We start from the raw sequence: 26,406 nt of genomic DNA on the forward strand, positions 1-26,406 counted from the left end.
GTGTGTGTGCGCGTGCGCATGCACATGTGCATGCGTGTGTGTGTGTGTGTGTGTGTGTGCGTGTGCTGTTTCCCTGCAGTGCTCCTGTGTTATTTGTAAAGCTCTGTTCCCAGCTTCCCTGTGCCCAAAGCAGAGGGCCCACGCAAGGGGCCCCCTGGCCCTCCTGCCTTCTCTGCTTTGGGTTGGAGCATGGAAAAGGATTTCTCACTCTGCTTTCCTTTAGGATGGCTGAGACTGGTTAGCATTTTCAACAGAAACCTGTAAGAACCTAAATGGGAAGATACAAACAAGGATGCACCAAGTAGGCCTGGTAACAGGGCCCAGATTTCATGAACCATTATGAAAGGGCTTTGTTGAACTCAGTCCCCCTGCCCCTGTGCTGCACCGATCCGGTGCCAGGAGCCAGGTGCCTCCTCCTGGACTCCCATGCGGGTGCAGAGCCCAAGCACTTGGGCCATCCTCCGCTGCCTTCCTGGGCCACAGCAGAGAGCTGGACTGGAAGAGGGGCAACTGGAACAGAATCTGGTGCCCCAACCGGGACTAGAACCTGGGATGCTGGTGCCGCAGGTGGAGGACTAGCCTAGTGAGCTGCGGCGCCGGCTGAACTCAGTTTCTTAATTGTGAGATAGCTGTCCTCTAAGGAGGGATTGACTGGCATGACTTTTTTTTTTTTTTTTTTTTTTTTTTTAAGATTTATTTTATTTATTTTGAAAGGCAGAGTTAGAGAGAGACAGATCTTCCATCTGCTGGTTCACTCCCCAGATGGCCGCAACGGCTGGAGCTGGAGCAGGCTGAAGCCAGGAGCCAGGAGCTTCTTCCACGTCTCCTACGTGGGCATTGCAGGTGGTGGCTTTACCCGGTATGCCACAGCGCCAGCCCCTGGTGTGACTTTTAAACCAGTGCCGTACCTTTTAACTTTTGTGAATGGCAACTTCTCTGTAGCCTCTTGGAAGCGGTCACTTATCCCAGTTAACTGCCTCTGGGCCCCAGGTGCTTGCATTCAGGCTCACCAAGGCTGGAAGCAGGGGGAGGAGCCTTCTAACAGCATTTGACACGTGGCAGCCATTCCTGGATGTTTGCTGAATCAACTCCAAGTCAATATCCTGGAGCTTTTTGGTTCCTAGTTCCATGTCCTATTATCTGTACCCATATGTTTCAGACTGAGGCATTTTGCTCTGAGGATGGATGGTAGAGTACCAGGGGAGACACAAAGCCTCTAGAGAATGTGTTTCCTCAGAGTGATGATTTTTTTCTTTTTCTTAAGATTTATTTATTTATTTGGAAGGCAGAGTTACAGAGAGAGAAGGGAGAGACAGAGAGAGTTAGAGATCTTCCATCTGCTGGTTTACTCCCCAAATGGCCACAATGGCTGGGACCAGGCCAAGCCAAAGCCAGGAGCCTGGAACTCCATCCAGGTCTCCCACGTGGATAACAGGGGCCCAGGAACTTGGGCCACCTTCTGCTGTTCTCCTAGGTGCATTAGCAGGGAGCTGGATAGGAAGTAGAGCAGCCAGGACTGAAAGTAGAGCAGCTGAGACTTGAACCGGCACTCATATGGGATTCTGGCATCACTGGTGGTGGCTTAACCTGCTGTACCACAATACCGGCTCCCTGATTTTTTTCTGAGTACTGGAGAGGAGGACACTTTTGTATTAATTCAAGTAGATCTATTGTGGATAAGAATGCAAAATTATGAAGAATGATCAGGGTAAGATACGAGGCCATCGAGAAATTAATCTTTGCTGTGGATCACATTTTACTATGGCTCACTCTTTTTGACTCCTTGAGCTACTTTGAAAATATTTGAAAGACCCTTGAGCAGGCTGCCATTGTGTGGCATGCCGTTCCCTGTGCCAGCTCTGTGAAGCAGGCATGCTTGTGTGAAAGAGCTCGTGTTTTTTCTGCATAAGACAGGTGTTGCACACAGCTGCTCTTGACTGCAGTCTCTTCTGCACAGTTATTTGTGTGAGTGTTTGTCAGTTTGCCAAAGGAAGCTAAGTTGTTGTAGTCCTCACCACAAGTATTTTAATTTATGAAATACTTTGGAATCAAGGCTGCGTTATCTAGTATGTAGATTATTTGTCCCTTAAAAGAGCTACAGGCAATTGGAAACTCTTCCTTCCCCGCCGGGTTCTTCTCCATGGGATGCCAGTGCATGGAGGGTGGTGATGAGAGCCCTGGTGCCGGGTGCTGGCTGGGAGGCAGGTCTGTGGAATCAGCTGAATGGGCAGTGTCATCAAGCAGTGCTCGCCCAGTGCCGCCTTCTCCCCTGTAGAGATGCAGCCGCCTCTTGAGGATGACTTCCCGCAAGAGAGCACAGGGGACCTTACTATGCAGGTTCCCGAAGAGCCTGACCACTTGGATCAGCCCATTACTGGGGACACACGTGTCTCGGAAGAGTCACAGGAGCTGATTACTGAGACGGACTCAGACCCAGGTAAAGCTCCTTCTTTCCCTGCAAAGAAGAGGCGTCTTAAAGAAGACCTTCTTGGGGATTGGTTGGCAGAAGTAGGAAATGGTGGAGGGGGATATAGATACATACAAATTGAAAAGAAAAATCTAGAACCTTTTGGGAGAGACACATACATTAAGGCAGAGATTGAAAATAGGAGAGAGCCCCAAAACTGTGACTGAGCTACATACCAGTATTTGGCTGTCACTAACTTTGTAGGTAATTTTAATCTAAAATAGTATTGGAGAAAGCATTTGGCCTATCAGTTAAGATGCCCGAGTCTCCTATTGGAGTACCTGGTTTCTTTCTTTCTTTCTCCCTCCCTCCCTCCCTCCGCTTGCTTGCTTGCTTGCTTACTTGCTTGCTTGCTTCCTTCCTTCCTTCCTTTCTCTTTCTCTCTCTCTCTCTCTCTCTTTCTCTCTCTCTTTGTCTCTCTCTTTGTCTCTCTCTCTCTCTCTCTCTCTTTCTCTCTTTCTCTCTTTCTTTCTCTCTTTCTCTCTTTCTCTCTTTCTCTCTCTCTCTTTCTCTCTTTCTCTCTTTCTCTCTTTCTTTCTTTCTTTCTTTTTTACAGGTTTATTTAAAAAGCAGAGATACAGAAAGAGAGATCTACCATCCACTGGTTTACTCCCCAAATGGCCGCAACGGCTGGGGATGAGCCAGGCGCCTCCACTGTTTCCCACATGGATGGCAGGGGTCCAAGGACCCAGGCCATCCTCAGCTGCCTTCCTAGGTGTATTAGCAGGGAGCTGGATTGGAAGCAGAGCAGCTGGGACTTAAACCGGCACCCATATGGGATGCTGGCACTGCAGGCTGCAGATTAACCTGCTACACACAGCACCAGCTCCATGGAGTACCTGGTTTCTATACCTGGCCCAGGCTCTTGACTCCAGCTTCCTGTTAATACATACCCTAAGAGACAGAGGCAGATGGAGAGAGAGCTTGCATATGCTGGTTTTGGTCACCGAAAGCCTATAATAGCCAGGGCAATGCCATGCTGAAGCCAGGAACCTAGAAGTCAATCCAGGTCTCCCATGTGGTTGGTTGAGACCTATGTACTTGAGACATTATCTGCCACCTCCCAGGGTGCACATCAGCAGGAAGCTAATGGGTGGGAAACAGAGTAGCTAGGATTCAAACCAGGCACTGCAATATGGGATGTGGCTGTCCAAAGCAATGTCTTATCTACTGTCTACTGTGCCAAATGTCCCCCCGATGTATTTTTCTTCTTTGTTTAAAACATTTATTTATTTATTTATTTATTTGAAAGGCAGAGTTACACACACATGCTGAGAGGGAGGGAGAAAGGGGGTGGGGAGACTGGGCCAGGCTGAAGCCTGGAGCCAAGAACTACATCTGGCTCTCCCACATGGGTTGCAGGGGCCCAGGTACACTTTGGCCATCTTTCTCAGGCTTGCTTTCTCAGGCATGTTAGTACAGAGCAGGACTGGAAGTAGAGCAGCTGGAACTCAAACCGGTGTCCATGGAATGCTTGCATCGCAGGTGGTGGCTTAACCTGCTGTACAACACCAGCCCAGGAGCTGCAGGCTAAAATTTGAGAACCCCGGCTCAAAAACTCATAAATTCTGTGTTTTTCCTCCACTTCACCCCCCTACTTCCCATTCCTCTAAATAGAATACAGTGTTACTTGGTTCTTTTTTTGGTTTGCTATCTGGATATGACAAATAAAGTTAAAAATACTTGGAGAAGATAGTTATATACAAGCCTGTTTATACTTTGGGCTTCTAGGAAGCAGTACTGAACTTGGCAGTGTGGAATAGTCCAGTGTGAACCCATAGCACCCAGCGCACAGTACCCATCCAGTGAGAGATGAGAAAGTTATCTTTATAAGTAAAAAAAGAAAAATACAGCCCCAATAATGGAATCAACAGCTTCCTCATTTTTGTGTAGCTCCTTCTACCAGTACATCAGAAGCAGCTGATAGTGTTGTTTTTCTATCCAGTTTGGTGACATGATCACTTCGTTACTGTTTTGTGTTTTTTTTTTTTTTTTTGACAGGCAGAGTTAGAGAGAGAGACAGAGAAAGGTCTTCCTTTTCCGTTGGTTCACCCCTCAAATGGCTGTTACGGCCGGCGCGCTGCGCTGATCTGAAGCCAGGAGCCAGGTGCTTCCTCCTGGTATCCCATGCGGGTGCAAGGCCCAAACACTTGGGCCATCCTCCACTGCACTCCCTGGCCACAGCAGAGAGCTGGCCTGGAAGAGGAGCAAGCAGGACAGAATCCGGCGCCCCGACCGGGACTAGAACCTGGTGTGCCGGCGCCGCTAGGCGGAGGATTAGCCTAGTGAGCCGCGGCGCCGGCCCTGTTTTGTGTTCTGAGAGGTTCTGGTCTGAGAGCATAGCTATGACCATAACCCTGTAGCACTGCAGGGCCCCACAGCACTGGGCTAACACCCCACCCCACCCCCACAGCCCAGTACTCACAGTGTAGAAGAGGTCGCCACGGAGAGGATTTCAGCTAATTGGAGGAGGTGTGACATGTCAGAGATCTCTGTTCCAGAGGACGTTGCGTTCTTATGTAATTCTTCTAAACCACTTTTTTTTTTTTAACTCAAAAAGGTTCTGTTTGCTGAAGATGAGTCGTGTACCATTAAGACTTGTTACTCTTTTGCTCAAAAACTTTGAGAATTCAAGAAAATTCTTCCCTTTGAATCAAGAACAAACTCTTTGCCCCCTCCTTTACGTTCCAGCACAGAATGACATTAATGACCTTCACAGGGGAATCTTCCCAGGTGTCCCTCGTGCTTCTCAGGTGCAGGTTTCCGCTCTGCATCGTCACCTGTAGGACCACATATTCTAGGCCCTAGATGTACTGGGCACTCAATAAATATTTATTTATTTATTTATTTATTTATTTTTTGACAGGCAGAGTGGACAGTGAGAGAGAGAGAGAGAGAGAAAGGTCTTCCTTTGCCGTTGGTTCACCCTCCAATGGCCGCCGCGGCCACCGCACCACGCTGATCCGATGGCAGGAGCCAGGTACTTATCCTGGTCTCCCATGGGGTGCAGGGCCCAAGCACTTGGGCCATCCTCCACTGCACTCCCGGGCCACAGCAGAGAGCTGGCCTGGAAGAGGGGCAACCGGGACAGAATCCGGCGCCCCGACCGGGACTAGAACCCGGTGTGCCAGCGCCTCAAGACGGAGGATTAGCCTAGTGAGCCGCGGCGCCGGCCCTCAATAAATATTTAAACTGAGGAACATTCTTACTCTAAACCACAAAATAAAATAGCCGTTTTCCCCCTCAGTTTTAGGGCTGATTACGACTGAAGGCACTCCCGTGAATGCTGTTGATGCAAAGAAGCAACTGGAGACAAAGGTGGAGGAGCCAGCACACGTTACGCCTTTGGAAAATGCAATTCTTTTAACCTGTTCATTCGTGCTCTATGTAACTAACACGGTAAGTTTGCCACCTGGGTTCTTCCACTAGCATGTTGGCTATTACAGTTTTTAAGTTGATTTTAGCATGTGCTGAAGACCTTTAAAATGTCTTTATGCTAATGACACCTGATCCCTTTGAAGATGGCCTCTGAAATGAGCCACAGGTGTGTGGCTTTAACACACCTCTGTCAGTTTAGCCCACTTTGCTGTATGCCAGGGCTGGGCACCTGGGCACCTATACAAAAAACAAACAAAAAAACTATGGTTCTTGCCCTTAGAACCCTTTAGGCTGGCTGGGAGGTTAAGACCTTCCCTTGAAACCTCATGTGACATGGGCAGAGAGCAAAGTGTTTAACTGAGGGTGGAATGATTGGATAAATTGGTTTGTTGTGGTGAGAGGATGGCAGATAAGGTTCAAAGTTAGCTGAGACATTTTAAGCAGAGTTGAAGTTCAAATGGCAGTTTGGGAGGGAGAAATGGAGTCGTGAAGAAAAGGGATGCACACCGAGTGTGAGTAGCTGGTGTGCAATGGCGGAGCTAGGAAGGAGCCGGCCTGTTGGAGGGAGCCAGGGGCAAGTCTTGCTTGGTGCCATGATGCGTGTTGTCTTACTGTCCATGGATCTGTTTCTTAGAAAGAGTTGCTTAAAGCAGTTTTCAGACTGATCTTTCTAAAGAGCGAGACATTTAATCTGCTTTCTGTTTAGCTAAGCTTTTTAGGATTTAGCTCCCCCTTGTGGTGTTTGTTGCCATTGACCATTTGTCTTGATAAATTAAGGGAATGAGAAGCTTTCACCAGTTGGAGCCCGGGTTGCCCTTGAGAAAGGATCCTCCTCAACAAAGGTGGTTTCGTCTAGGTTCTGTTATTTCAAGACTGGCGTAGGCAAGAGGGATTTTCTCTTGTTGTTGTTGTTCTGTAAAATGTATTGATTTTGTGCCAGGATGACCTGGTTTCAAATTCCAAAGTCATGGGTTAGAAGTCTGGGCAAATTACTAACCTTTGACACTTTGAACCTCAGCTTTACCATCTGAACACAGTAGATAATACCAACTCAGACTGTTGTGAGAACAGAATGAATTGATCACGTCAGGTGTCTAGTGCAGTGACTGGCATCTTGCGGGATTTCAGCCCTCACCACATTCTCATTTGGACGATCAGAGGGCCGCATGTGGACATTGAGTACCCCAGGGAATTCTGTGGCCTGGCCTCAAAGATGGGAGTAATAGAGGAAGGTCAGGCCAGTGCTCTCCACCATGGTAGTTTGTAACGGTGACAGCCACCCGGGTGAAAGTGTGTACGATCCATACAGTTAGAATAGTGACATTCTTAGGGATCAAGGCAGCCTCCAAATTCATAACTTAATCAGAATGGATCATCATCACTTGATGTATTTAACAGCCTCCAGCTGGCAGAGGAATCCTTTCTTCAGTGCCTGGCTGTCTTTCTTCCTAAGATTTATTTGAGTTATAGAGAGAGAAGGAGGGAGAGACAGAGAGGTCTTCCATCCACTGGTTCACTTCCTAAATGGCTGCAATGGCCAGAGCTGTGCCAGTCTGAACCAGGAGCTTCTGGGTCTCCCACATGGGTGCAGGGCCCCAAGCACTTGGGCCGCCCTCCACTGCTTTCCCAGGCCTCAGCAGAGAGCTGGATTGGAAGTGGAGCAGCCGGGACTTGAACCGACACCCATAGGGGATGCTGGCCCTGCAGGTGAAGGATTAACCTACCGTGCCACAGCGCTGGCCCCCCTTCACTGTATTTCTAGATGTGCGTAGAGCCCTCTTCTTGGCTTGGGTTGGTAAACACACTTTTGTTTGGATGTGCACTGTGGTTAGGATGAGAGGAGAAGACATGGACTTAATGGCAGGATAGAGAAGCACAGGTTATAAGGTGCTCACTTGAAAGGGATTGTCCAGGGGCCGGTGCTGTGGCATAGCGGGAAAAGCTGCCGCCTGCAGTGCCAGCATTCCATATGGGCACTGGTTCTAGTCTCGGCTTCTCCTCTTCTGATCCAGCTCTCTGCTGTGGCCTGGGAAAGTAGCGGAAGATCCTTGGGCCCCTGCACTCTTGTGCGAGACCCGGAGGAAGCTCCTAGCTCCTGGCTCTGGAGCTGTGGCCATTTGGGAAGTGAAACTGATGGAAGACCTCTCTCTGTGTGTCTCTACCTCTCTCTCTAACTCTCTTTCAAATAAAGAAAATAAATCTTAAAAAAAAGTGGATATTGTCCAAAAACCATTTTGATGGTCTAATACGTATATGATGTTGTGTTAGAAATAAAAGATTCTAAGAAATATAAAGTGTAATTCTGAATTTTGATAGGCTTAAGAAAAAGGCTTATCAAATCTGTGTGAACATGGGGGAAATGGAGAATATATGTTTATGTGAAGTATCAAGTGCTGTAGGTAATTATTTTTTAGGACTGGGGAGTAACAGGTTGTGAGTCAATCGGAAAAACTGTACCAGAGGTCAGATTCCTAGATTGATAGGTGATCAATAGTGGAATCTTAAGGTTGGAAGAGACCTTAGAGGACTACTCATCAAACTTCTTGCTCATTGCAGTGATCTCTTCTGCTGTAGCCCTGACAAGAAGTTATGAGGCTTGCACATCAACAGTTCCTACAGTAAAGGCATCTACTTTACAAGGCTACATGTTCCTCTACTTCATTCTTGTATTGTTTTCTAGAGATCTATTTATTTATTTATTTGAAAGGCACAGAGAGAGAGAGAGAGGTTTTCCATCCACTGATTCACTCCCAAATGACTGTAACAGCAGGCTGAAGCAAGGAGCCAAGAAATCCACCTGGGTCTCCCATGTGGGTAGCAGCAGCCCAAGGAGTAGGGCCATCTTCCACTGCTTGCCCAGGTGCGTTAGCAAGGGAGGTGGATCAGAGGTGGAGCAGCCAGGACTTGAACCATTGTTCTCATGTGGGATGCTGTTACCACAGGCAGAGGCTTAACCCACTGTGCCACAGTGTCAACCCTTTCATTCTTATATTGACAAGAAATTTTCCTCCATCTTGTTTCCTCTACGGAATCTTAATTCCTTTTCTACCTAGTAATCCTTTAAGTATGTGAAATTACACCTGGATTCTTTTTATAACATTTTATGATGGAAATTTCCAACAAGCAAAGACTGTGTAATGAACTCTTGACCCAGCACCCACATTAACAGTAACTCATTCCAGTCATCCAATATTGGGCATGTTCAGAATCCCCTCCCCCTCCATTTAAAAATTATTCTTATCCTAAGTAGGTTCTTGTTGAGGTACAAATGTTGTAATAGGTTGCTATGTATCTTAAGTTAACTTTAATGAGATATAAATTACATACAATCAATGCACCCATTTTTAGGAGTAGAGCCCAGCAGGTTTTAGCAGGTGTTCACACTTATGTAAAAACAGCTAATCAGGCTATTAGGCTATTTCCTTCATTCAGAAACGTTCACTCCTGAAGCTTCCTGGTAAATCTCCCTGACTACCTGCTCCAGGCAGCCACTGGTATATAATTGTGTATGTTGGTTTTTGCTAGTGTAGAATTTCATGTCCATGGCAGTGCAAAGGGACACATACATAGGAGTGAAGTTGCCACCGTGGATGGTGTTTGTGTTCCCTTACAAGAAACTGCCAGACAGTTGCCCAGAGTGGCTGCCCCACTTCCTACTCCACCAGCAGTTTATGAGGCTTCCCCGGGCTGCACTTCTTTGCTAATGCTTGGTATTATAAGTCTTGAATTTCAGCCACTCTGGTGTGCGTGTCTGTGGCTTTAATTGATTCGCTGAGCACTCTCCCATGTCCTCTTGCACAGCCAGTTCCTGCTGACGAGCGGCCGTGCATGTCTCCCAGCCCTCTCACACCCTGCTGGTTGTTCTTATTCGATTGTTCTTTGCCTATCCTCAAGGACTCTTAGCTGACACAGTACTGCTTAGGATTCAGCCCTAAACTGATGGAGACCTCCTGGCAGGTTTCTGGCCCTCTTTTTCTCAGTTGCCCTCCTCTCTCTGGTGCCTTTCCCTTCATGTGTCAAGCCCCTCACACTCTCCAAGCTGATCTCCACTTCCTTGGTGAGATTGCTGTGGCTCCCCGCGCTGACGTCTAGACGGCGCCTGCAGGCAGAAAGCGAGTTATCATCTGGCTCACCTGTTTGTTGTCCTCTCAGGCCTCACAGGTGTGTGCCGCCTGTTCAGTATCTGAAAAACAGTGCTTTCATATGTTTTGTCCAGTGTTCTAATTGTTTTCAGTGGGTGGAGTCATACCAGTTACTCTATAGATTTCTCCCTTTTGTTATTGTCGCAATACAATTATGGAGAAGATGTTTGTATGGCATCTAGGGCAGATTTTGGTCTGAATTTTGTGGACAATATCCTCCTGTTATGGTGCACCATGTTTCTCTGGTTATTTCTATTTCCTGGGAGTGGGTAGTTGGATTGGTAGTCAGTCATGTTCAGTTTTGTTTGACAGGAACAGTTGAGATGTTGTGTATTTCCGTCAAGAGGCATGTAATGTCTGGGTATCCCTTCTTTTTGATGCTACTAGTCATTGGTGACGTTGACTAGATCCATGAAGGTTGAAAAATGGTGATAGTCTGACTGTATTGTTCTTTATTTAAAGACTGGGATACTTCTACAAGGAGAAACCTATGATCAGCTATTCTTCACACTGAGATTGGGTTTGTCTAGTTAAATAACAGAGGATAAACATTTGATTTTTTAACAGCTTGAATTTGTTGTCTCCTAGTATTATTAATAATGGTATCCACAGAGTCTTTGTTTTATGGTTTTCTAAGAATCATTATAATGCAGATTTAAAAATATCTGGTGTGTTTCAGTGCAGTTAAGAATATTAATTATTCTTATTAACGCTTAAATTCTTGCATTTTTAGCTAGTGGGAAACTCTTCAACCTGGCACCTGTCCCTGTTTACACTACTTTGTTGTCATTGCTATCCTCTTTGCTTTCCAGTAAGACATCATTTTGCCAGTCCTTCTTGTACTTTTCCTGCCAAAATATATTTTTTTAAAGATTCATTTATCCACTTGAAAGTCAGAGCTGGGGCCGGCGCCGCGGCTCACTAGGCTAATCCTCCGCCTAGCGGCACCGGCACACCGGGTTCTAGTCCCGGTCGGGACGCCGGATTCTGTCCCGGTTGCCCCTCTTCCAGGCCAGCTCTCTGCTGTGGCCAGGGAGTGCAGTGGAGGATGGCTCAAGTGCTTGGGCCCTGCACCCCATGGGGGACCAGGAAAAGCACCTGGCTCCTGGCTCCTGCCATTGGATCAGCGTGGTGCGCCGGCCGCGGCGGCCATTGGAGGGTGAACCAACGGCAAAAGGAAGACCTTTCTCTCTGTCTCTTTCTCTCACTGTCCACTCTGCCTGTCAAAAAAAAAAAAAAAAAAAAAAAAAAAAAGAAAGAAAGTCAGAGTTACACAGAGAAGAGGCAGAGAGAGAGAGAGAGAGAGGTCTCTCATCCGCTGGTTCACTCCCCATTTGGCCACAATGGCCAGAGCTGTGCCAATCCGAAGCCAGGAGCCAGGAGCTTCCTCCAGGTCTCCCATGCGGATGCAGGAGCCCAAGGACTTGGGCTATCCTCCACTGCCTTCCCAGGCCACAGCAGAGAGCTGGATTGGAAGTGGAGCAGCAGGGCCTCAAACCGGCACCCACATGGGATGCCGGCACTTCAGGCCAGGGCGTTAACCCACTGCACCACAGTGCCAGCCCCTGCCAAAATATTTTTTTAAAGATTTATTTATTTATTTGAGAGGCAGAATTCAGACAGGAGAGGGAGAGACAGAGAGGGAGAGGTCTTCCATCTGCTGTTTCACTTCTCAAATGGCCACAACAGCCGGAGCTGGGCCAATCTGAAGCCAGGAGCCAGGAACTTCCTCTGGGTCTCCCAGGTGGGTGCAGGGGCTCAAGCACTTGGGCCATTTTCCACTGCTTTCCCAGGCACATTAGCAGGGAACTGGGTTGGAAGTAGAGTGGACAGGAGTCAAATTGGCACCCATATAGGATGCCAGTGCTACCTTTGGTGGCTTAACTGGGTATGCCACAGCACTGGGCCCAGTTTAACACCTTTCCACAGCAAAAGATTCCAGGCCCAGGTGACTGCACTGGTACATTTCATTAGATCTATAAGGATGAAATAATACTAATTCTATACAAACTCTTCTACAGAATTAAAGAGTGTAAAATACTTCCCAGCTCACTGTATGAAGCCAATGTTAGCATTATAACTAAAACAGGACAAAGACATAACACATAAACCACAGACCAGTGTCTCTCATGAACACAGCTATAAAAATTCTAAACAAAATTCTAACAAATCAAATTCAACATTATTAAAAAGGAAAATTTAACATAACCAAGTAGGATTTATCCCAAAAATTCAAACTTCATTTAACGGATTCAAAAATCAGTTGATGTAATTCATATTAACAAACTTTAAAAAGACAATCCATATGTTCTGCAAAGCATTTAGGAAAAAAAAATCCAACACTGATTACTAATATTTAAAAAAAAAGTAAAACTAGGAATACAAGGGTAAAAAAAAACTTAAGATAGTCTCTATGGAAAACTTATAGCCAGCATCATACTTAATATTGAATAATGGAATAGTTTTCCCCATGCTCAGAAACACAACAAAGAAATTACTCTCAACACATCTATTCAACATTGTACTGGGGTGCTCTAAGGCAAGAAAAAGACATGAAATGAATCCAGATTGTAAATCAAGAAGAAAATTTGTCTTTATTGGCAGTCAACATGAATGTCTACACATCAGATCTGTTGGAATCTATGGAAAAGCTATTAGAACTAATAAATGAGTTTAGTAAGATTGCCAAGTAAAGATTTGCATCTAAAAACAACTGTATTTCTGGGGCCAGTATCGTGGCCCAGTGCTTGCAGCACCAGCATCCCATATGGGTGCCAGTTCCAGTCCTGCCTGCTCCACTTCCCATCCAGCTCCCTGCTGATGCCCAGGAAAAGCAGCAGTATGATTGCCAAGTGCATGGGCTGCTGAACCCACATAGGATACCTGAATGGAGTTCCAGATTTATTTATTTGAAAGGCAGAGTTACAAACAGGCAGAGAGAGAGATATCTTCGTTCACTCCCCAAATGGCTACAACGGCTGGAGCTGAGCCGATCTGAAGCCAGGAGCCAGGAGCTTCTTGTGGGTCTCCCACACAGGTGTAGGAGTCCAAGTACTTGGGCCTCTTCCACTGCTTTCCCAGGCACATTAGCAGGAAGCTGGCTGATCAGGGTTTTGAATCTAGAATATATAAAGAACACCCAAAACTTGCTAAAACACATACACACAATCCGTAAAATAGCACTTCTCCCGGGAAGGCATCCAGTTAGCAAATAAGTACAGGATAGGACAGATGTTGTGGTGTACTTGTTAAAGCCACTGCTCGGACACCCGTGTCCCATATTGGCATGCATGGGATCAAGTCCCACCTCTGCTTCCAACCAGCTTCCTGCTAATGCACAGCCTGGGAGACAGCAGATGGTGGCCCAAGAACTTGAGTCCCTGCTACACATGTGGGAGACCCAGATGGAATTTCTGGTTCCTGTTTACGCCTGGCCCAGCCCTGGATGTTGCAGGCATTTGGGGAGTAAACCAACATTTTGCCTTTCAAATAAATAAAACTTTCTTTTAAAGATTTATTTATTTATTTGAAAGTCAGAGTTACACAGAGAGAGGAGAGGCAGAGAGAAAGAGAGGTCTTCCATCCGATGGTTCACTCCCCATTTGGCCACAATGGCCAGAGCTGTGCTGATCCGAAGCCAGGAGCCAGGAGCTTCTTCCAGGTCTCCCACGCGGGTGCAGGGGCCCAAGGACTTGGGCCATCTTGTACTGCTTTCCCAGGCCATAGCAGAGAGCTGGATCAGAAATGGAGCAGCTGGGACATGAACTGGCACCTATATGGGATGCCGGCACTTCAGGCCAGGGCGTTAACCCGCTGTGCCACGGCATCGGCCCCATAAATAAAACTTTTTAAAATGCTCAGTATCATTAGTTATCAGGGAAATGCAAATTTAAACCATAGTGAGTTATCACTCACTGCACACTTACTAATGTATAAAAATTAAAGACTGATGGGGCCGGAGCTGTAGTGTAGTGTGTAAAGACAGTACCTTCAGTGCTGGCATCCCAAATGTGCACTGGGTCAAGTCCTGGCTACTCCACTTCTGATCCGGCTCTCTGCTATGGCCTGGGAAAGCAGTACAAGATGGCCCAAGTCCTTGGACCCCAGCCCCCCAATGTGGAGACCCAGAGGAAGCTCCTGTCTCCTGGCTTCAGATTCACTGCTGGTGGCATGTAAAGTGGTAGAACTACCTTCTTTTTTTTTTTTTTTTTTTTTTTTTTTTTTTTTTTAAGATTTATTTACTTGAAAGGGAGAGATACAGAGAGTGAGAGGGAGAGACAGATCTTTCATCAGCTGTTTCACTCCCCATACGGCCACAATGGCTGGGTCTGGGCTAGGCCAAAGCCAGGAGCCATGAGCTTCTTCTAGGTCGGCATCCATATGGGATGCTGGCCCAAGAACCATCTTCTTTAAAAGGTAAACATACACCTGGCATGATTCAGCCATTCCTCCTCTGAGGATTTGCGCTAGAGAAAGTTATACATCGATAAAAGAACATGGACATCTATGTCCTTGGCAGCATTGTTTGTAAAAGCCAAAACAAATTAATAGGTGACAGGCAAACTGATATATCTATTTATACATATATATATAAACACAAAAGGAAATTTTACTTAGCAATGCAAATGAACTTACATATACAGACCCCATGTACATACTGCAGTGTAGATGAAATCTCAAATTAAGCCGAATGAGAGAAGCCAGAGAAAATAAGACTACATGATGTATTATTCTGTGCCTATGAAACTTTAGAAAATGCAAACTATCATGACAGAAATTCTGCCTGGGGATTAGGGGCTAAGAGGAATGACTAGGAGCAGAGGCTGGGGTTACCAAGGGGTTGAGACTTTTACAGGTTAAAGGATTTGTTCATTGTCTTGATGATGATGGTTTCAGTTTGACATGTCAAAATATATGCACTTAAGTCCCTGTAATTTATTGCATGTCAGTTTTACCCTAAGGCTCTAAAATATCATTTTTGTCTTTCACTTGATTAAAGTATTATCCTATAAATACTTTTTCTGTATCTTATTTCAAATGTATTTAAGAAACCATACCCTAGCAGCATGTAAAATTATTTCATTTCTTACATACAGCTTCATGGTATACTTTGGCTTATTCAGCAGTTCTTTTATTGATGGATATTTGGTTATTCCAAGCCTTTTGTTATTATAAATAAGGCTGGAATGACATAGTCTTGTGCATATGTCTTTTTTTAAGATTTGTTTTTATTTATTTGAAAGGCAAAATGGCAGAGAGCAAGGGAGATACACAGAGATCCTTCGTCTGCATATCTTTTCAGCATTTGTTGTGTTGCCAGATAGATCTGTAGAAGTGGTTGTCAGTCCGTAGGTAAATAGGTGAGTAATTTTGGGAGATGTTACCAAATTCTCATGCACATAGGTTGCATCATTTTGTACAATGATGGCAATGTGTTAAGGGTGGCTGTTTCCCCCACATGCCCTCACCAGCAGCCTTTTGTCAATTGCTCAGACCTTGCCAATCTGAGTGAGAAATGATATCCCAGTGTATATTTAATTTTTATCTATGTTGAGCAAAGCAGAGCCTGTTTCCATGTTTATAAGCTACTTGCATTTTTCTGCCTGAGATCAGTTCATTTCTTCAGCCCATTTTCCCATAGGTTTGCTGGCCATTTTCTTCTTGTATTTGTAAAGTTCTTTGTATTTCAGGAACATTTATTTTGTGTCTGTAATATGTTACATATTTTCTCAGGTTGTCAATGTCAAATTTTGCTTATTTTGCTTTTGTATGTGTTGGGGGGGGAGGCAAGGAGTAGGGCAAATTATTTTATTTTTTTTGACAGGCAGAGTGGACAGTGAGAGAGAGAGAGACAGAGAGAAAGGTCTTCCTTTGCCGTTGCTTCACCCTCCAGTGGCCTCCACGGGCAGGAGCCAGGTGCTTATCCTGGTCTCCCATGGGGTGCAGGGCCCAAGTACTTGGGCCATCCTCCACTCCCTGGCCACAGCAGAGAGCTGGCCTGGTAGAGGGGCAACCGGGACAGAATCCGGCGCCCTGATCAGGACTAGAACCCGGGGTGCTGGCGCCCCAAGGCGGAGGATTAGCCTAGTGAGCCACGGCGCCAGCCAAGCAAATTATTTTAAGTAATCAAGTTTACAAATATCTTCCTTTGTTGCTTCTGGATATTGAGACATAATTTTGGCCACTCATAATACATATGAATACACATACCTGCACAGAAAAATTCACTCCATGTTTTCTAGCACTTGTTTTCATTTTTTACATTCAGGTTTCTGATCTATTAGAAAATTTATCCTTGTGAACAAGGACAAAAAGATCCAATTTTTATCATTTTCCATATGGCTTTCCTAAGTATGTCAATGCCACTAGTTTAAGTCTGCTTTTCTGCAGGTTTTTTTTTTTTTTTTTTTTTTTTTTTTTTTTTTTTTTGTTATCGTATCCCCAACGCGCGACGCAGTAGTCTATTTCTTTCTGGTTTCTCTGTTCGTCCCCAGGGTCTGTCTGCTTGCACCGCGGGGTCTGCCTCCCACCGGGTCCTTCCGTGCTCTTTTGCAGGGTTTCCCTGCTTGTTCTTTGGAACTGACCCAGCGGAACCGGAACCTTCAAAGATGTAGATGCCGCTTTTCTCACCCCACGCCGAATCTCCCCATTGTGTCCCACGTTTATAGAATGTTGCTTTCTAAAGCATTCCTTATTCCTCCCCACAAGTCAGTAACCTGAGAAACCGGACCCACTGGGGTCGTGGTGACGAGGACTCGCTCGCTCCGGGGGTCCTCGGCTGGCCTGTGAGAAGCTGGCGACTGGCAGGGAGCAGCGAGCAGAGGGCTGGCGTGCGGAAGGCGGCCGGGCGCCGGCAGCGGCAAGCATGTGGGGCAGCTGCCTGGTGTCCCAGGACCTCGGGATCACAGGCTGCAGCTCTGGAGGGCACGAAAACCCTGCTCTCCTCCTGGCGGCTTGCCCTGGCTTCTTCCGTCTGCGGGTGAGCCTCTTCCTTGGCCGCCTCCCTTTCCTTGGGTTCTTCCGCTAGCTCCTTCGCTCTTCTTCCCCGCTCCAGCGGGCAGTTGGTTTCTTCCTCTCTGGCTCCGCCCTCCGGCCTGCGTCAGCGCGCTGACGTCCTCCGGAGGGCCGTGTGTGATGACGTGTTTTATTGGAGGCGTTAAGGGGGAACGTGCCCTCGGCCGGGGAAGGCGAAGTTCATTCCCAGTATCCGCCCCCTCTGAGCAGGTGCTTTCCGAAGGCGGAAGCGTCGAGAGGGGGCTCCTGTGCCTTCCTGCAGGGAAACGTCGCCTCCGCTCTGCAGTCCCTCCACGATGGACTCAGTACCTGCCACTGTGCCTTCTGTCACTGCTTCCCAGGGGGACCCGGAACTGCTGGGACCCCTGTCGGTGCTCTACGCCGCCCTCTTAGCCAAGCTCCTGGAGGTGACGGTCCCCATTGCCGGGGCGGGACCCGGGTTGTGGCAGGCGGGCGGCCGAGTGGCAGAGTGGGAGCGCTGGCCGGCAGGGCCGAGGAGCGCGTCCGGCCCGGACGTGGCTGTGCCGTTCACGGAGGCAGAGAGAGAGTCTATTTGATAAGCTTTAATCGCTGGTTCTTTTTATTTGTGGAGCCCTTAGGAAGTGATAGGTGCCTTGTTACCTTCCGGTGTGCTGTCATGATCAAAACCCAGAGCGTGGCGTCCCTGCAGGTCTCTGCCCCGTGAGCGTCGTTGGCGAGTGAGGCCAGTGTGACAGCTAACTGGTGTGCTTTGTAGAGGGCAGGCGCTTTGTGATCTTCTCATTGCAGACCCTCCCCCAGCCCCCGCACCGGGTCCTTCACCGCGCTCCTTTTCCGTGGTTTTCCTGCTTGTTCTTTTGAACTGACTGCAGAACCGGAAGACGTACCTTTAAAAATCTACAAATACCGTTTTTCTCACCCCATTTTAAATGTCCCCATTGTTTTCAGAGCAGGCAGGTGCTTAATTCCTGCATTTGAGAAAAAGTTTAGAATTAAGGCGCTGAGTTTTATAGAAGAGAGTGAAATTCAGAACAGTGTATCCAGACCAGTTATCTAGAACTGCCTGAACTTAGTCAGCATTTCTCGTTGCTTTTGTACCAGTAGAGTAGAAGAAGTAAGATTTAAAATCACAGCGGAATAACGCATTACTGGTATTGTTCAGTATCGTCATACTGGTTTTATTTGCAACCATAAAAGTTGAATTTCCATAGGATATTTAAATCACTTGTGTGGGTTTTTTAAAGTGGTTAAAAATCAACTTATCCAACAGAAAAGTATGATCCAGGGATTCTAATAATGTATCACACGAGGTGAGGTGGTAGGGCCTATGTGCTGTGAACAGAAAATACTCAAATATACACAGTTAAACACATTTACATTCATAATACTGGAAAGCACTCCAAGACAAAGGAGGAATAGGAGACTGCTGGTATCCTGTCCTTCTGGAAGCAGGAGGGCTTGATTTTTTTGGAAGTGTCATCTGATGGGTGTTGGTTTATAATTTCTAGGATGACTCTTTGTGACCACTTTATTGTAAATTTCTTCAAGGTTTCCCATCATTTCTATTTCAGTTAGTTGCTACACTGCCTGATGATGTTCAGCCGGGGCCTGATTTTTACGGACTGCCATGGAAACCTGTACTTATCACTGCCTTCTTGGGAATTGTTTCATTTGCTGTTTTCTTCTGGAGAACTATCCTTGTTGTGAGTAAATTAAATTAACCTCTACACTGATTCATAAAAACAGTGGGCGTTTTATAGTCATTAGCTCTTTTGTTTTTGTTACTAACATCAGCACAGATTAATGCTTATAATTCAGGCTAACCTTATAAAATAATTGAGTGTAATCTTTGTGTTGGTAAAGATGAAAGCAAACAAGAAGTGTGTAATCTCAGTGGAAAACTTCCAATTCTAAAATCTTTATATAAAACCCTAGAGATTAAGAAGTAGGAGTGTGTGTATGTGTGTGTGTGTGTGTACACATACTATTAATAGAACTGGGAGTTCATACAGGCATCCTGAAAAGTAGTTTAATAATACACATAAGAAGCCTTAAAAATGTTCATATTCTTTTATATACTGTAATGTCATGTCTGAAAATCTGAAGAAATAACCAATCATGCATTAAAGATCTTGTACAAGGGAGTTCATTGCAGCAGTATTTATTAGTGTGAACTCTTGGCACAACCTAAATAACCCATAGGAAGGAAACTGTTCAATTATTCTATATCTGTACAATGGGTTATTTGGTGGCCTCATTTGTTTCAAGGACATCGGGGCACAGAAAATGCTCAGTCCAGTGTTAAGTGGTGGATAAAAGTAGAAACCAAGACTTCAAAACTGTAGATAAACTTTATTATAGACACACACATACACAAAGTGCTTCAAGGAAATACAACAAAATGATAGAAATTCTTGTAACTGGGAGATGAGGGGATTTTTCAGCCTTTTTCCTTATACATGGGAATTTATGGAAAAATAGAACTAAATATTTTAGTGTAAAAAATTTTTTTAAATTCATGCATAGATACAAATTTTTCTAAAACTAAGTATTCTTTTTCTTATTTTAAAAATTATATCAGATGTATAATTTTTAAGTTTTTCTACTGTACAATTGGTTATATAATTGCTTAAAAAGAAGCACCCCCTTTAAAAGAAGACTCTTTTGCTTGGTTTCCTGTAGGACCTCATTGAGCAGCAGGTGAACAGAGTGGGAAAGGTGAAAATGTTTCACAGTTTCCATTCTTGTTTGTCACATTTCAAAAGCCCTAACATCTGTTTGGATTTTCATAAGACTTTGTGTTTGTTTTTTGTTTTGTTTTGTTTTGTTTTGTTTTCTTTTTAAAGGCTGAATGCTATGTGGAGTTCTTTTTAGATTTATTTATTTATTTGAAAGTCAGAGTTACACAAAGATAGAGGGAGAGGTAGAGAGAGAGGTCTTCCATCCGCTGGTTCACTCCCCAGTGGCCGCAATGGCTGGAGCTGTGCTGGAGTTGTGCCAGTCCAAAGCCAGGAGTTCCTCCGGGTCTCCCACATGGTTACAGGGGTCCAAGGACGTGGGCCGTCTTCTGCTGCTTTCCAAGACCATAGCAGAGAGCTGGATCAGAAGTGGAGCAGCCGCGTCTTGAACCAGTACCCATATGAGATGCTGGCACTGCCCGTGGTGGCTTTACCAGCTGAGCCACAGCGCTGGCCTCCAACTTTGTGTTCTAACTGCGGCTTCTCAGCCTCAGCATTTGACTTTTGGAAACTGTTCACGATCTTAGATGTCTGCTTTTTGCTTGTCACTCTCCCCTGCCTGTTGTTTGGAAGAAAGGGGGTATATTAGCAAGGCTATGACATTAGACAAATAGTAATTTCTTGCCATGTTGGAATTTTCTCAATACATTTTCCTGTAACAGCATTATTATAAGTGGAGTTTAGATACTGATAATATTGATACCATAGATCATTTTTGGCATGGTCTTAAGTATTTCATCACTGTTTATCACATTTGAAAGAGGAAATACATCTTGGGTTACAAAGGCTTACATTTTTTGTAAGTCATGCTTACATTTTTTGTAGTTAGTTACTGCTTCAGTTTTATTATCCTATAATTAATTGCTATCCTTGGGGAATGGTTATTTTTTTGTCTTTTCAGGAAATGTTAGCTGACAATACTCTTGTTGGTGTATTTTTCTCAAGTAGTCTTCCTTTCCTTGGAAGATTTATAACCACTGTTCTTCCTGGTCTGAGGAAGTCAGATGATCTAACTGATTAGGTGACTTCTGAATTCAGCCAATAACCAACTTTGCATAGGGTTTCTAAGTTTTTTTTTTTTTTTTCTGGAAAGTTAAAGAGATATATCTTAGATAAAAATTACATCTTTTTTTTTTTCTTTTCTTTTCTTTTTTTTTTTTTTTTTTTTTTTTTGACAGGCAGAGTTAGACAGAGAGACAGAGAGAAAGGTCTTCCATTTTCCTTTGGTTCACCCCCCAGATGACCTCTACGGCCGGCACGCTGTGCTGATCCGAAGCCAGGAGCCAGGTGCTTCTCCTGGTCTCCCATGCGGGTGCAGGGCCCAAGCACTTGGGCCATCCTCCTCTGCACTCCCGGGCCACAGCAGAGAGCTGGACTGGAAGAGGGGCATTTAGGACAGAATACAGCACCCCAACTGGGAATAGAACCCGCGGTGCTGGCGCCACAGGCGGAGGATAAGCCTAGTGAGCTGCAGCGCTGGCCAAAAAAATTACTTCTTTAGTATAGTTTCTTTAGAGTCTTTTTGATAGTCTTTGTTTCTAGACTTCTATTTGGATTGGTCAGATAAACTTTGGGTAAATAAAACATTTGTATATTTGTTATGAAAAAAATTAGCCACTTTTATAAAGTTAGGTGCTCATTTCTTTTTTTTAATTTTTATTCTATTTTTTTGACAGGCAGAGTTAGACAGTGAGAGAGAGAGACAGAGAGAAAGATCTTCCTTTCCGTTAGTTCCAGATGGCTGCTACGGCCGGCGCGCTGTGCCAATCCGAAGTCAGGAGCCAGGTGCTTCCTCCTGGTCTCCCATGCGGGTGCAGGGCCCAAGCACTTGGGCTATCCTCCACTGCCTTCCCAGGCAGAGAGCTGGACTGGAAGAGGAGCAACTGGGACGGAATCCGGCACCCCAACCAGGACTAGAACCTGGGGTACAGGTGCCGCAGGTGGAGGATTAGCCAAGTGAGCCGCAGCGCCGGCCAGGTGCTCATTTCTTAAGACTGGTGCTCATTTAATAGATATATAAACACCTCAGCTGAAAAATAACATACATCTTAATGCTTTTATTTATCAAAAATTATGAAGGCTTACTACCAGTTACACTTGAAATGCTATTTAACCTTTCCTTGTTTTTAATCCCATGGATTTATTATGCTAAACTAAACCATTATTAAATTCTATTTGATTATGATTTTGACTGTTGTATTAGGCAATGAATAATTCTATTAGTAAAATGTTTAATATCAATTTTATTTCTCTTCTAGGTAAAGAATAGAGTATATCAAGGTAAATTTTTAGGCTTATTTTGTTACTTGTATTGTTCCTCCTTTGTATTGGGTTTTAGGTGAGCTAGAAGTAGATGTGTATAGTGACTTCTGATATCAGGTTGACTTCTGAACATTTTACTATTGTAGCTTGTTGTCTTGGATACTAGAGTAGATGGTGGTGAAGAGGAGTGGAGCAGCGATGATTAGTTTAACTTGGTGCAGATTGGCCTTGGATGTATATTTATTACATGTGAACCACATTGCTGTGCTAATGATTCTATCAGCATAGCAAATATTTGCTTAAATAGATAATTTTAGGAGTAAATATGTACATTAATATGCTTGCATTTTGTTTCTTTTTGCAAATGAAATATTTTCTAGGAAGAAACGTACCTTGTGAAGGGAGGAATGTTCAGCTATAACATTTTACTATATTTCGTATATTCCAAATACATTTAAGTGGGATCTCATTGAAATAAGGGTTGTTATACTTCTCTTAAATTTTAATATTTTTATACCATTATTGCTATTAACAATAGATTGCTTTCTTTTTAAAGATTTATTTATTCATTTAAAAGACAATGACAGAAAGAGAAGGAGAGTGAGAGATCTTCCATCCTCTGATTCAGACCCCAAATCCTGCAACAGCCAGGTCTGTGCCAGGCTGAAGCTAGTAGCTAGCAAATCCGTCTGGGTCTCCTGCATGGGCAGCAGTCCTGCAGTATTTGAACCATCATCTGCTGCTTCCCAGGCATATTAGCAGGGAGCAAGATCAGAAGCTGAGTAGCCAGGACTTGAACTCGCACTCTGATATAGGATGTAGACTTTATAGTGGCAGTTAAACTGATGTGCCACACACTCATCCTACTGATTTTTTTTTTCCAAAAAATTTATTTATCTGAATGGCAGACACACACACATATCTTACATCTGCTGGTTCACTCCCCAGATGCCTAGGGTAATAGTTGGGGCTAGGCCAGGCTGAAGCCTGGAGCCAGGAACCTCATCCCCATCTCCCAAGCGGGTGGCAGAAAACCAAGTACTTGGGCCATCACCTGCTGTCTCCCTGGTGCATTAGCAGGCAGCTGGATCAGCAGTGGAGGCAGGACTCCATCCTGGTCACTCCAATGTGGGATGTGTGGGTATCCCTAGTGGCCGCTTAACACACTGCACCACCACAGCCGTCCCCAAATTAGTTTTTAAGGGCGTGATAGTTGTACTAGGAAGTTCTTTTCCTCCTAGTGCCAGAAAACATGTGTGTGTGTATATAGTGGGTAATTCAGCTCCATTTAGTGATCATAGTAATCTTAAGGATTTTTCCCCTTTTTAGTCACTGAACAGCAAATTTCTGAGAAAGTGAAGAATATCATGAAAGAAAATGCAGAACTTGTACAAAAATTGTCAGATTATGAAAAAAAGGTAAAAATATTCTTTATTTTTCCCACTCTTGGTTCCAGCTTGAAATATTTCCACCTGTCTTATAATATTTCAAAATTGTATTTTTTAAAAAAGATTTATTTATTTGAAAGTTCGAGTTACACAGAGAGAGGCATAGAGAGAAAGAGAGAGAGAGAGGTCTTCCATCTTCTGGTTCACTCTCCAATTGGCCGCAACGGCCGGAGCTGTGCCTATCCGAAGCCAGGAGCCAGGAGCTTCTTCCGGGCTCCCACTTAGGTGCAGGGGCCCAAGCACTTGGGCCATCTTCTGCTTTCCCTGGCCATAGCGGAGAGCTGGATCGGAAGTGGAGGGGCCAGGAATTGAACTGGCCCCCATTTGGGATGCCAGCACTTCAGACCAGGGTGTTAACCCACTGTGCCATAGTGCCGGCCCCTCAAAATTGTATTTTCTTATTTGATTATTTCCTATAAGCTGTCCAAATCTTAAGCAGTCATTGAATATATAAAGCAGTGACTCCTTCCGTAAATTTTTTTAAAAGATTTATTTATTTATTTGAAAGTCAGAGTTACACAGAGAGAGGAGAGGCAGAGAGAGAGAGAGAGAGGTCTTCCATCTGCTAGTTTACTCTCCAGTTGGCTGCAATGGCTGGAGCTGCGCCAATTTGAAGCCAGGAGCTTCTTCTAGGTCTCCCACACAGGTGCATGGGTGCAGGGGCCCAAGGATTTGGGCCATCTTCTACTGCTTTCCCAGGACAAAGCAGAGAGCTGGATTGGAAGAGGAGCAGCCAGGACTAGAACCGGCACCCACATGGGAGGCCGGTGCTTCAGGCCAGGGCGTTAACCTGCTGCACCACAGCACCAGCCCCTCTGTAAATGTTTTGATAGCACTATAATGTATGTTTCTGAATTCTCAATGTTTTATGTAGATCAAAGAATCAAAGAAACACGTTCAAGAAACCAAGAAACAAAATATGATTCTTTCGGATGAAGCAATTAAATTTAAGGTAAAAACTTACTCTTTTTTGGGGATTGTAATCTAAAATCAAAAGTAAATGCAGTGAGTAATTATTACTAAGCTTAATTTTTTTTGGTAGGATAAAATCAAGCGTCTTGAAGAAAGTAATCAAATTCTGGATGACACTGCTAAAAATCTTCGTGTTATGTTAGAATCTGAGAGAGAACAGAATGTCATGAATCAGGACTTGGTAAGAGTTCTGCTGCTAAGTGTTACTATGATTTGCCTTTTGAACTATTTTGTATATTATGTGAGTTGAACTTTTCCATCCTGGATACCCCATCCACAGTTAAGCTTGATTACCCAGCTGAGGTAGGATCTGGCAGGCTTTTCTGCTGTAAAATGATTCCTTTTCAATTGTTTCCTTCCTCCACTCTCCACAAGGAAGTGCTTATTCCTAGCCCTCAGCTAAACAATGAAGTGCTAGGTTCTCCCTCTAGTGTCTTGATAAATTATTTCGGAGTCTTCTATATGTGAGATTTGTGTATTCTCAAATTCTAGCATGTTTAATTTAGCCAAGATAATTTCTAAAAAAGATTTATTTTATTTGAAAGGCAGAATTACAGTGAGAGGGAGAGGGAGAGAGAGAGAGAGAAAGAAAGAAACCTCCTCTTGTTCACACCCCAAATGGCCAGAACGGCTGGTGTGGGACCAAGCCAAAGCCGGGAGCCAGGAGCTTCATCCAGGTCTCCTACATGGGCGGCAAAGACTCAAGTACTTGGGCCATCTTCCGCCGTTTTTCCCAGGCTATTAGCAGGGAGCTGGATTGGAAGTGGAGCAGCTGGGACTGGAATAGCACCCATATTGGGATGCCGGTGTTGCAGGTAGCAGCTTACCTTGCTACACCACAGTGCCAGCCCCTAGGCAAAAGAATTTTTAAAGTGACCTTGGGATTATTTTTTCTGTACCCCTAGGAAAAAAACATTAATTTCAACTTGTTTACTTGAAAGTTTTATTTTATTTTCTTTGCATTTACTTTTTTGTCTGGTCATCCCATATTACATTATTTCATAACCTGGAAAAGTTGATGGTTGCCATGAAATATTGATGCCTTCAATTATTTTTCCTCATCTTTTTTTAAAAAGATTTATTTTTATTTATTTGAAAGTCAGAGTTACACAGAGAGAGAAGGAGAGGCAGAGAGAGAGGTCTTCGATCTGCTGGTTCACTCCCCAATTGGCCGCAGTGGCTGGAGCTGCACCCATCTGAAGCCAGGAGCCAGGAGCTTCCTCTGGCTTTCCCACGGGGGTGCAGGGGCCCAAGGACTTGGGCCATCTTCTGCTTTCCCAGGCTATAGCAGAGAGCTGGATCAGAAGTGGAGCTACCAGGACTAGAACTGGCACCAATATGGGATGCCAGCGCTGCAGATGGCGGCTTTACCTGTTTCACTGCAGCACCGCCTTCCCCCGCACCCCCAACTTTTTAATCTTGATTTTCTTCCCAAGTCAAAACCAGATCTCCTGATTTTTCCAGAAATGTAGCCAGTGGCTCAGGATATGTTTTGTTAACGGCTCTTCATTTTAGCAAATATCCCAGCATTTTGACTAAAATACTAATGCATGTTTTGTGTTCTATTTCCACATGGCAGATATTGAAAAACAAGAAATCTATAGAGACGTTAAAGGATGTTATTTCAGTGAATGCCTCAGAATTTTCAGAGGTAAAGATGTTAATACTATATCTTAGTTTTGTTGAGGAGCAGAAATTAGTTGTGTGCTAACATATACAGTAAACAAAAACTACATGATGTTTGGGAAAGTGTAACAGTTTTTCCCCCTTTGGAATCAAGTACTAATAGTACTATTTTGCATTAGGTTCAAATTGCCCTTAATGAAGCTAAACTTAGTGAAGAGAAAGTGAAGTCTGAATGCCATCGGGTTCAAGAAGAAAATGCTAGGCTTAAAAAGAAAAAAGAACAGGTAAGAAAAAGATCATGTCATAGACAATATAAACCAGAGAACTGAATATCACTGTCTTGTAAATATCTTTTCCTGGATCTATTTTTAAGGTAATGA

The 26,406-nt window shown here is 44.6% G+C and overlaps 1 protein-coding gene and 1 long non-coding RNA gene across 9 annotated transcripts in view; one reads left to right on the forward strand and one right to left on the reverse strand.

Annotated features, from left to right (window-relative positions):
* Window positions 1-26,406, forward strand: part of MIA3 (MIA SH3 domain ER export factor 3) — a 56,292-nt gene that overhangs the window by 15,324 nt on the left and 14,562 nt on the right. For 4 of the 7 annotated variants that reach the window (XM_008268392.5, XM_008268390.5, XM_008268391.5 and 1 more), the window contains 9 exons: window positions 2,276-2,437; window positions 5,715-5,866; window positions 18,552-18,683; window positions 21,977-21,998; window positions 23,310-23,398; window positions 24,303-24,380; window positions 24,471-24,581; window positions 25,980-26,051; window positions 26,206-26,310. In XM_008268392.5, coding sequence (XP_008266614.4) covers window positions 2,276-2,437; window positions 5,715-5,866; window positions 18,552-18,683; window positions 21,977-21,998; window positions 23,310-23,398; window positions 24,303-24,380; window positions 24,471-24,581; window positions 25,980-26,051; window positions 26,206-26,310 — 923 coding nt within the window. Of the gene's footprint in view, window positions 1-714; window positions 2,438-5,714; window positions 5,867-17,065; window positions 17,409-18,551; window positions 18,684-21,976; window positions 21,999-23,309; window positions 23,399-24,302; window positions 24,381-24,470; window positions 24,582-25,979; window positions 26,052-26,205; window positions 26,311-26,406 lie in introns of those variants that run through there. The other 3 variants (XM_017347772.4, XM_017347773.4, XR_016219679.1) reach the window with 2 other exon arrangements.
* On the reverse strand, window positions 12,201-17,071 carry LOC138844952 (uncharacterized). Of its 2 annotated transcripts, none has more exons than XR_011381467.1 (3): window positions 16,722-17,071; window positions 16,198-16,264; window positions 12,201-13,106 (listed from the first exon to the last, which is right to left on the reverse strand). It is a non-coding gene; the product is annotated as an uncharacterized LOC138844952 (long non-coding RNA). The 2 variants fall into 2 exon arrangements; XR_016219683.1 differs by having other exon boundaries at window positions 16,704-16,962.

Source organism: Oryctolagus cuniculus, chromosome 13 (assembly GCF_051225735.1).
Source record: "Oryctolagus cuniculus isolate XC-2025 breed Fujian yellow rabbit chromosome 13, ASM5122573v1, whole genome shotgun sequence".
Taxonomy (NCBI): domain Eukaryota; kingdom Metazoa; phylum Chordata; class Mammalia; order Lagomorpha; family Leporidae; genus Oryctolagus; species Oryctolagus cuniculus.